Raw genomic sequence first — 12415 nt, forward strand, 5'->3', positions numbered from 1 at the left:
AATAGAGGAATTGTAAAAAAAAAACATTAACACTAAAATGTGGGGGAAAAAAAGAAAAACCTGTACATTTAAAAAATGACTTACATATATATTGAAGTTCTTCACCAAGGAGCCGTAAAGGCACCAAGTTATTGCACACAACGTTCCACCCAGTAACATAGACAGATCACAACAATCCCCAGACTTTTCTTTCAATATTGTCACCTATAAATAAATATGTATTTTGAGTTAGTCTTGTAATGAACAGAATTTTAAAAATGTTTCTTAGAGAAAAGGTTTGAATGGAAATAAGAGTGACTTACACAATCAACAGCTGGTAAAATGTTGAGTAGTAGACAACATATCAACATAAAGAAACCTAAAGTTTCAGTTACTTCAGATTGTGGCAACTGGTTCAAATATAAATATTGTGCTGCATAGAGAATTACTGCTACCAAGAAATACTTCACAGCTTGAGCCTATTTGAAACCAAAAAATATATATATATACATAGGTTTATATAAAGTTTTATATATAATATTAGTTATAGTTTGTAACAGATTAACTAACCAAAAAGTCAATAGGACCTTTTTTTTTAGAAATCTGAACGAAATTGTTTAGGAGAAAATAATCCCAATGAGATTGGAAATTGCCCGTCAATCAAATGATGTTGAGAAAACTATTTGCAGAAGAAAAGAGAACAATAAACTTTTTTTTAAATTACAGACTGCACAGCTACAGTTACAAATTTAAACAAGAAAATTTTGTATTAGCTGTATCAACATTTTAAAAACAATACACATTATTGAGACTAAGAGGCAGATGAACTTCAATATGCTTAAACTTATACTTAAAAAAAAGTATATGGTTAAAATATATAAAAAGAAATGAATACACATTAAAGAAGCAGAAGAGAAAAAAAAGGCAACAGAGAACAACAAATGACAGGACATTTCGAAGTAGAAAAAAAAAAGATGAAACATGATGATTGCAAGATGCAATCAAAGTGAACAGGTAAAATAAATTGCTATAGGCTAAAATAAAAAAGTAATATTTTATTTAAGTTATAAGTGATGTTATCTTTATTCCTCATAGTATTATATTCAAACAAAAAGCTGTTTCCTAATCGTAGTATTATCTTAAAAACATAGTTTAAAAGCAAGATCTAAATGGGACTTGTGCTATACATTTGTAGGAAGGCCCTAGGTTTAAAATGTTTGCTTTGTAAAATGCTTTACATCCTATCAAAAACCTCCTGAAGGATGATGGGGGATGGCAGCAGTCAGGTTTTGAACCCAGGACCTTTGAGACCATCATATGTCAGTCCAGAGAGCATAGCACACAACCAGGCAGCCATCCATGGTCAGTCCTGCTCAACCTTCATTCCTGGCACCAATAAAAGGTCATTAATATCTTTGAAAGATTGTATAGAAGAAACATGACTTCACTTCTAAAGTACTCTTTTAGTAGGAGTTGCAGATTATCTGCACTCCATACACTACTATCTTGCTTTAAACAACTTTAAATGAGTGTGCATTTGGAGGACCATAAATAGCCTTCAGGAAACAGTCCAAAAAAAAAAAGAAGCAGACATAGAAAGAGCTGGGAAGACAACATCAAAGAATGGACGGGCTTGTCATAGTCATTCATGGAAAAAAAGAGAGGATTGGAGAAAAGTGGTAGTCAGATCATGTGTGGTGCCCATGCAGTCCAACAAACTAAGGAATAGGTATAGGTGAAGTCATCATCATCATCATCGTCAAACTCCATTAGAGTGAGGGCTTGAGAAATTCAAATCCTCTCTTGCAAACCCTGCTGTTTTGCATAGTGCATGTATTTTACCATACAGGTCAAGACCTCCTCGTAGTGACCTTTGGTAACTGGAGTAAGTTCACCCTCTTGCTCTCAGGGTGTCCTGAAAAGGGCTAACATTGCGGGAGCCTCTGACTTTTCTCTCACACTCAACTGGTGCAAAGCTCTGCTGGTGGGTCAGCTCTGGCTGACATGGTTCTGCCAGGGCCTAGAGCTGATGCTGAAACTGTACAGCCACTGCCCTTGGGACTAATGAAAGCTCTAAACTGGTGGGCTCCTGCCTCACTTCACTTTTATGTATTAAACCCTGTCCAGTGAAGGTAAAATAGCTTTCACACCTATAAACCCTGCCCAGTGAAGGTAAAATAGCCTTAACACCTATAAACCCTGCCCAGTGAAGGTAAAATAGCCTTAACACCTATAAACCCTTTTTCAGCACAATATAAGGCTATTTTTTTGGATAAAAAAGCATAGCATAACACTTAAGCCAGGTTAATAAAAATATTTCCTATTTATGTAACACTTGTGATTCTTAATATTAAAAATGAAATGATAAGCTTTTAGAGAACATTAAAAAGCCTAGCTATTTTCAATATGTCTTTTTGGTTTTGAGATATGAAAAGAATGACAAAACTGTTAGCTTTTTAGATGATGATAACTAAGTTTCTAATTTTATGTCAAAAAAAATATAAATAAATTGTAATATAATAAAAACAAAAAAGAGAGAAAGAAAGAACCAAGAAGTCAAATAGCTCATATTTTGCAGCTTTATATATTTACTTTTCACTGTTAAATACCTTTTGCTTAGTTACATAGAGATATATGCTGGCATAAGCTCCCCACACCATTACAGATGTAAGATTGATAAAAGCCAATGTTTTATTTTCTATCAGCATTGCATATTGAAACCCTAAGAGACCACTGCAAACAAGACAAGCTTATATTTATACACTGCATGCCAAATATAAAACTACAAATATATTGCTACAAATATATTGAGAAATTTTGGTGTAAATTGGCAAAACTAACTATTTGATGAAATGTATAGCAATGCTCAAAAAAAATAATTATAACTTTGAAATGTTTTTTTGAAAGATCAATATATATTTCCAATTTAGTTACAAAATTGTCAAGAATTTAACAGGCCTATGTACATGTAAACAAAAAAAAATTCATTGCAATTTAAGTTTTACCCAGAAACTGGTTTTGTCATATCTGAGTAAATTGTAGTTAGAGATCAAATTTTCACAACGATGAACACACATTTTGGGTTTCAATTCTTTGTGACATATTAGTGACCTTTATTTATGACAATGTATATTTTATTTTGAAAAAAAAAATCTAAATTGTAAAAAGATTTGCAAGTAGATAACAGCATATTCTTTTTGATGGCAAATTAACATGAATGAAACAAGTTAGTAAGAAAAGTGTCTTTTTCAGACATTAACAATCATCTGTTTCTATGGCCAAAGATTAATGGGGGTATCATGGCCAGCACAGTGACCAACCACTTTACTTTGCACAACTAATGTCATGTACCCATTAGAGTAAGGTGAGATCAGGGGTGCCCATAAAATCCCAAATTTAAAAATCATAGTCATCACTGATATTAGAACCCAGTAGAATAAATTTTTTATAGTTGATCTTATTTAGAAGTTTTCAAAAAGTAAGCAAAATATAAATGTCTAAATACTTTGTTACTGAGCCCTACACATATCTTTTGAGTTACAACAGACACAAACCACCAAATGCAAAATATTATTTAAAAGAATACAGCATATTATAGCATAAAAAATATCAATAATTATTTATTATTATTATTATTTTGCTTCAATACTGAAAGTCATTGTGTGTAAAACAATGTCAAGACATTTTGCCTGAATGTATTCAAGAGGGGATATACTAGTTTATAAGCTATCATCTATTACTGTATATATCTACTTCAATCTGATGGAGAAAAGTTCAAGTCAGAGAGAAGTATGAATGTAATGGATAACAGATAAAGTGAAATTACAGAAAAGATATCCCTTGTGATAGCCAGCAAAAACAAAACATGAATCCATTATGCAGATGTCCAATCAGATGAACTATTTCAGCAACAACAAAAACAAGGTCAAAAACAAGATATCAAGGAAGCATCAAACCAAATAGATGATAAATTTTCAAAACAGTTCAAGTTCAGACTAAGATTTCATGAAAAAAACAAGAGAGCATGTTAAAAAAACAGAATTGGCTGATAATACTAACACTGGAATCAGCCCCAGCAGTTTTTTAAAATGCATCATTTAATTAGTAGGTCATTCCACTTCCATCAAGACCATCAACACATCTTAAGTAGTTTCAAATAAGACCTTAAAATTCTAAGTGCAGAGAAGCAAAAGTCTTTAAGTTTGTTTAAAAAATTATTTGCTCAAATTTCAAGCTAGGTCGACTGAAAGGTATCCTTAAATCCAAATAAAGGTACACTCATTCAAAATAATTCAGTTGTCACATCAAATATTATTATTATAGCTTTTATATAGCGCTACTTTCATGCTTATAGCATGCTCAGAGCGCTTTTGGTCCAATATCATTTGCCTTTAGGCGCTCAGTAAACACAACTCTGCCCGAGTCGGGTGTCAAACCTCAAGCCCCCTTCTAGGTAGCCAAAGCCAAGTTCAAGCGCACTTGGCCTCTCGACCACGCTTCCCAATATAATATTGTAATATCAACTTTAAAAAAATACTATTAATCTATAGTACAGAATTAGACTTTTCATGATAAACAAACTTATAAAAATGTCACTGAACTTAACTTTCTATTAAGAAGAAAAGACTATTAATTAACTATTAACTATGTAAGTTCCTTTTTTCAATTGAAAATTTTTTAAAATTATATTTGAGAATAAACTGCAATTTAACTGTAACCAATTATACTTTGATACTTACACAAAAGAAAACAATAAAAACAAAGCATAAGGAACATTTTCAGTTGTTTTATTTTTGAGCATTCTGAGGCAAGCAGGTCTGAAACATATTGTAGACAACACCTGATAATATGCATATATTTTTACATGACAGAAAATACATGCAAAACATTCATGGCACATAGAATGAACAATTTTTCTATCTAGTATGTACTGTTATGATAGGTGAATATGGAATGATGTGAATGCATGCTGTAAGAGGATGGAAGTGAAGAAACAAAAGCCAAAGAGGAAAATCAGACATTATTAACATTGTGTATTCTGTAAACAACAAATAACCTATAATGTTTATGTTGTTTTCATTATGCAATCATGTTTATAACTTGTATATATACAATATCATTTCAATAGATGATAAAACATGGCTTTGTTTATAGATTAGACAAATATTTAGGTTGAAAAAACACAACTCAAAAACATTACATAAAAAAAAAAAAAAAGATGTTCACATTCTTGAAAGTTTATTTTTAAGATGAGAAGAATAATGATTTTAAACCAAAAAAGAAGAACATACTTAAAAAAAAGAAGAGGAAGAACTGTTATTTGTTAAAAATGTAGAAGGTGATAAATGACTTGAGAATCTAGGAGAAGAACAAAATAAAAAAAAAAGAACAATTGCTGATGAATGATAAAAAAGAAAAATGAATGAAGAAAAACAGCTGAGGCTTGAAGAAGAAACAAGAAAGCAAAAAAATAAAAATACTTGAAAAAAAAACAACAACGCTTATATTAGTGTATATCAATTAGTTTGGATCAGTCATGTAATTAAATTTGTAATTGTTGATGTGTGTTTTATATAGATTGTACCACTCAGTGATTGGGAGTAACATCCCTTGTAACTGTTGTTATCAACCAAGGTGGCATAAGAATAAACAGCTGATTGGTCGTCTTAAGCTAACACTAAGAGCTTTGTTGTTAATCGTTTATGTTAATCAACAGTAATAGATCTAGACTAACAATAATAAATTTGTGCGATTAGAATTTTTTTTTTTAACAGTTATTTTGTTTAGCACAATTTCATGCTTTTAGTGTTCTCAATACGCTATGATCCTTTCATTGTCTGGACCAGTTGGAAAGGGGGAGAATGAACGAGATATCGCTTTTTAAATGTATTAAAAAAAAAGGGAACGACCTGAATTCGAACTTGTGGACTAAAACATTCCCAGGCTTCTCATGCCAATGTGGTAACCACTCTGCTAGTGAAGAGTCTATGAACATGGAAGATTGTATAGTTATCTATTGTTTCTATTTCATGTTTGTGTTCACTAAGCCTCAGAGGCAGTCTAATATAAAGGGGACTAATTCAGTTTATACCACCACTTAAGTCAAGTACTATTTCTTTCCCTTGTTTGAGATACCAAACAAAGAAATTTATTACCAATAGTTGATTAACTAATTGGTACATTTTTTTGTATTGATTCTTATGTTATCAGATAAAAGAAATAATTGTGTACTATTTCAGCTTGATCCAAGATTGGATGTCAGAGAAATAAAGTGTAAAAAATTTTGGCCAGACAGACAGACACACACAGACAGACACACAGATAGACAGAGTGAGTTGATGTAACCTTTGTAAAAAAAAAAAAAGACAGAATGGGCTAATCTAATCTAGTTGATAAAACACTTTTAACAACTGTGTGCTAAATAAATCTTAATTAGGCATGCTATGGGAGTTGTAGTAACATATAACATGGAACTATCCATTAATTTTAGAAAATACAACAAAAACTATAATATTAACCATACATATATAGAGACAAATAAATCTAGTATTCAAAGATACTTACATTCCAGACCCCATCATGACAAATGTGACCAGAATTGTTGCCCATCCAACAATAGTAACTAAATCAACTGCCATTTTATACTGTTAATGTAACTCTGTGAATTTAATACAAAAACAACAAAACAGTTTGTCTTTTATTAAACAATACAGTAACTTGGTTAAAGTGACTTTATCTAGAATTTTACACTCTGCAAACCAGCCTTAACAGTCCTTTACAATTAGTTAACTGTACCTTGGTCCTACATTTCTTGTATTGGTAGTCAGACTATCTTAATAGTAACATTAAACCAGAATGTTAACTATGACACAGCATATTGAGTTTGTATGATAATTTGCTCTTCATTTTTATATGTATAAAATATTTATTATTTATTTTTTACAATGAGGATAAAAGAATTCTATGTAACTGGGCTAAATGAGAAGATTTTTTAATGAATTGAAAATCTAATGTTTTAATTTTTTTTTCTTTATACAGCAATATGATATCTGAATAAATAAGAACAAAAATTATATAATTAGCCTGAGGTTAATTATTTAAGTAAAGGTTTTCACAATGTTAAGTGTCAATTTAAAGTAAAATATTGAAACTATGGATAAATTAAAGTAAGTAAAAAAAAAATGTCTATATTTATATTAGTATCTTTGTTTTTCCAGAACCTACTAAATATATTCCCTAAACATTCAACTTTGCTATATATGACATTGAATATATAAAATGTGTAATTATTTGATGTCATCTCACACATCAGCAAAAATAAATTCTTTTCATTTTCCATAACCTTAGCCAAAAAAAAAAAAAAGAAAAAAATTCCTTTTCCCACTCATAATCACCATGCCATTAACCATAGCTCAGTAATCATAAAGCAATCACAGAACAACTGCAGTAGAACTAATAGAACCCTATGTATCCCAATTGTGACACACTGGCCTTTTGTAACACACTTCACCAGAATACTAGCACATCCTCACATAGACATATTTCATTTGATTACATTAACATCACTTCACGTTATTTCCCCAAACCCTGCCAAACTATGGATTATCTATGGTCTGAATACATAATTCAGCTTCAGATAAAGCATTTACAACCTGATACATAATTCAGCTTTAAATTCAGCATTCAACCAAATATGAGAATAAAAACTACCAATGTTGATTATAACAAAAATGCCTACAATGACCAATAACCATGTGTATTCTTTGGAGAGCAGCTAAAATGTAGATTTTGAAATCCAAATGTGTATTTTAGAGTCCTTTTTTTTAGAAACTAGTGAATCACAATCTTTTAAAAAGTTTGTATTCAATAATGTGCATAGATTTAGAGAGTTCTGGTAACTTTTATTTTTATAAATATTTTAAAATTGTGATTTATAAATATAGATGTTTTTATGATGAAACATAAATTAATACAAAGAAAAATTATTATTCTTATGCTAATATTTGTTCAGCATGTTATAAAAAATTGACAATATTATTTATGCAAAAACAGTTCAGTTATATAAAGATTTGTTAATTATTCTTGCTTTGAAACAGTGTTAAGCAAGCTTTTACTTCGAGCTACAAACATATATAGAAAAATTATAATAGGCCTACTAGACATTTGAGGTCCTTTACACTAATGGATTAAAAAAAGGTAGGAACAAACTGTTATAATAAATGTCTCAAAATCAAAAACCTCAGATGATATTAAGGAACAGTCTAAGGCCCACTACTGTTTTTATTTTCAATAAATGACCTACTTAATCACATTTGTTCAGGAACTTTTATTTGCATATCACTACATAATATATAAAACAATAAAAACAACACAAGATATAATATTTAAATTTTACAAAGAGAATTAGAAGTATTACAGAAAAGAGAATCAAAGTGGAAAATGTCTTTCAATCCAGAAAAAATCAATTGTTCAAAGTGCAAAAAAACTAAAACCAACTACTTATCTTATTCATGATAAACCAGTTACACAGACTAAAAATAACAATGTGTTATAATAAATGAAAAGTTATCATGGCACCCACAAAGCAAAAATAATTAAGAAATCAAACAAACAATTAGGGTCTATTAAAATATTTTTTTTTTTAAATACATGTTATCTATTTGGGATACCTCAAGAAACCAGCACTGACACAAAATATAGCAATAATGGAGGTTTATAACAAATGAATACTTACTGACTATAGTAAAAATTATAAAAATTACTAAACTTATAGACAATCCAGGACATAAGACTAAAAAGTAAAGCAGCAATAATAAAAGTCTACATAAAACACTAACTTACAAATACAAAAAAAAACAAACTTTATTCTATACCAAAATCAAAATATATCTAATAAGTTAGGAAGGGATCTTAATTACTGTATTGCTTAATGGGGAACAACGGAGTAAACTTATTCTCTGACCCAAGCTAGGTGGAGGAAGAGAGGCAGCATGAATGAATATGTGGTAGGGGCAAAACTGAATTGAGAATGACAAAAAAAATTAAAAAAGCACTGCAGACAAGGGAAGGGAAAAACAATGATGTCAAAAACTTGTTAGCTGATGAGTTGGTAAAAAAGTAAAAAAAAATAATAACCTAAAATCAATTGCATCGACTAAATGAATGATAGGTGGAATGGCCAGGTGGGATATAAAGTGTTATAGAGATTAAAACTGCTAATCAAAACTTGTAGACAATAAAATATTGAGCATATGTTCCATTATCTAGGAAGTATTATCTTCACAATACATAACTTAAAAGGAATCAATATGATTATTACCAAATATTCAATAGTCAAATGTTAATAAACAAAGCAACTGCACTATCCACCTAATAATAATCAGATAAACTATTATAATGTCATTATGCCAGATGTTCCTATGAATTGGGGTTTTCATGATGACGACAATAAGCATACTACTTTTTCCTTAGCATGAATGAAGTTTATGTGGTATGTGCATTTATAATGTATTGTCTGGCTCTTTATCCACATATAATCCCTGGTTTATATATATTTTTTTAATGAGTTAGGAACACAAAAAAAATGTAGCAACTGTAGGAGAGAGAAAACATTATAAATAATGGCAAGCAAGAAGCAGCTCCCATCCAATGGATTCTTAAACTATTCAAATGTGCTATATTTCGAGAGATTTAGGCTAGACATAATTCGTTTATCGATTATGCTAGGTTTTTTTAAATAGGCAGGCTTATATATAAGTATACTTCATTAGTTTTGTTATATTTTTATATGATCTCACACTGATAAGATCAGCACTATTATAGTTTAACTTTACTAGAACTAATGACTATAAGATTAGAATCATCAAGTAAAAATATTAGCCTGAACTGTTAACTACAATATAAAAATCTTCCTCAACTTTATTTATATAAATATACAATTTAGTCTACTCTATAGCTATATGGATCTATTTCAATATATATATAGATCTATATCTGTACACTTATCTTCAACTTCAGAGCATTCAGACTATCAGATCATATCTAGATCTAGTAGCTGAATTCAATTATACTTAGTCATACACTTGATACAAAAAAATATGTCAGTCAAAATTAACAGTTAACAGCACCCCTTCATTGTTTTAACTTCAAGTTCAACTTCAAGTCATCCTTATCTTCTTATAGTACAGACGTTACATTACTTCAAAAAAGAAGATAATTATATACAGTTACTTCAAAAAAAGACGATAATTACATCTTATGCATTTAATGTCAATCTAGTGTTACTGTAGTCATCAGTGACTTAAACTCTACTAAGTCTTTTCTTGTTGGTTTTCCTGGCTGATTCAGGCAATCCATTCCATTCCCTAATTATAATAATGGCCTAATCAAGCACAAGGACTAGGGTTAGTGTAGGCCGTAAGGAAGGAGGAGCGATTGTACAAATATATGTTATAATAACTTATAGATCTAGCATGTGGAATAAGAAATGTGCCTCTATATTAATATTAATTGTGTCTTTCTGAATTTCATTATTTCATATATAGGTTTTGTTTTTCTATATTTGTAGATTATTACATAACATTCAAGATAATATCTATATAATATATAGATTTAATAATTTTATTAATAAATTCTAATACTACTAATACTAATAGACTTTTGGTCAGTGCCATGTTGTCACATATTCATCATATTGTGTGTACGTGTTTAGTTTAATACTAATATAGATATACATGATTATCTCATGATAAATTTTAATCAGTGCTTTTTGGCACCTTTTTCAAATTAGGGAAAAAATTATTACTTTTCTTGAATTTAATGTTTAATATTATTTTATTAGTAGACTAAGTTAAAAGTTAGGCAATCCATCACTAAGTACCGGCACCTTTTTAAAAATTTTTTTTTACAAAAAAAGGACTGGATTTAATTAATCTTTAGAATCAATAATCAATTCTAACCTAATGATGATCTTTTGACAATCTACACTTCACTCTACTAACTCTAGTCTAGAGTGAGATTGAGAGTCTAGTTTAATTTAGTGAAGTCCTAAGACGTTAAGTCGGTGGTAAGTCTAAGTTAATTAATTGCTGGATCTATGATAATCTAGTTATAATCTAGATCTATAAATATAATTCTATACATAATTTGATAATTAATTATCATTATAATTATGATATAGACAATAAATAATAGAATATACTAATAGTAATATACTAGATCTATATTATATTTTATATATAGACAATATAGTATAATATTATAATAAAATAATTAATAATAATTAATATACTCAGATTATATAGGATTAGAATATAGATGTAGTTCTACTTCTACTGATCTAGAATTCTAGTAATCTAGACCTAGCTAGATCTCTATCAAAAAAATAATCAATATCAACTCTATCACACTCAAATCTACGACTATGGACTTATTATTAAAATTAAGACCTATATTTATATATTTTAATATAAAATTACCCATTATGATTCAATGAATCAATATCACTATGACTATGGGCAGGGGTTAGGTCATCTAAATAAGATTCTAATAATATAGAGTATAGACCTCTATATATAATAAAATATATTTATATACAGAATTTAGATTTATATGTCAGTGACAGATGTCTCGAAATCTTTTGTTTACAGAAACTGCTAATCGAAGATTGAGTCTAAATAGAATACTGCTGATAACTGTTGTGTAGATCTATTCTCATACAAGTATCATTATAATTATTATACTAGATTACTAGATTTAGATCTATATACTATATATAAAATTATTATATATCTATACTTATACTAGATTCTAGATCTAGATTTTAACTACCCCTAGATGATAGATCTAGATTAGATAATCTGGTAATAATATTGGTATTAGTTTACGAGACTATTCTAGTTTAGATTTAAGTAGATAAAGACTCAACTGTCTCAACGGCGACAACGGTCACTTAAGACAAGTTAAGACTAAGTCTAAGTAAGTTTAGTAAGATAATATTATAATATATTAAAAAATATTATTTTATTATAATTATAAATATAGATATATTATATATATTTTCATGAGTACTGTTGTCTGTAGTGTAACTCTTCTTATCATTTTAATTTGATTTTGATATGATGATAATTTGATATAAATTAATATAAATAATTAATGATATGGCCTGGCATTGGCTAGAATTAGATCTACCATAATTTTAGAGATCTAATAAATCATGAGCCAATTAGTATCTGATCCTCAATCCTGACCTCAATTGACTGAATTTTAGTAGAGATCTACTTTTACAAGAAAAATTGGAAAAAAGATTTCCAACTGTATCAAATGTATTCTTGCATAAAGGGTAAAACTTTACATCGAAGGCTTTTGTTGAAGAATGTTATATTATACAAGTTGCAGTGTGCTGTCAATCCCTAAGGTCACTGGGTTACAAGTTTAT

The 12415-nt window shown here is 29.3% G+C and overlaps 1 protein-coding gene across 2 annotated transcripts in view; it reads right to left on the minus strand.

Moving 5' to 3' along the window:
- LOC106065841 (sugar transporter SWEET1-like) overlaps positions 1-11616 on the minus strand; it is a 21596-nt gene extending 9980 nt beyond the window's left edge. Inside the window, exons 1-6 of one of the 2 annotated variants that reach the window (XM_013224748.2) lie at positions 11457-11616; positions 6544-6637; positions 4719-4796; positions 2589-2712; positions 303-458; positions 85-204 (exon numbers count right to left, since the gene is read on the minus strand). In XM_013224748.2, coding sequence (XP_013080202.1) covers positions 85-204; positions 303-458; positions 2589-2712; positions 4719-4796; positions 6544-6617 — 552 coding nt within the window. In that variant the 5' untranslated portion in view covers positions 6618-6637; positions 11457-11616. Of the gene's footprint in view, positions 1-84; positions 205-302; positions 459-2588; positions 2713-4718; positions 4797-6543; positions 6638-11269; positions 11289-11456 lie in introns of those variants that run through there. The other variant, XM_056009676.1, reaches the window with a different exon arrangement.
- Positions 11617-12415: the final 799 nt, after the last annotated feature.

The sequence above is a fragment of the Biomphalaria glabrata genome, chromosome 1 (genome assembly GCF_947242115.1).
Source record: "Biomphalaria glabrata chromosome 1, xgBioGlab47.1, whole genome shotgun sequence".
Taxonomy (NCBI): Eukaryota; Metazoa; Mollusca; class Gastropoda; family Planorbidae; genus Biomphalaria; species Biomphalaria glabrata.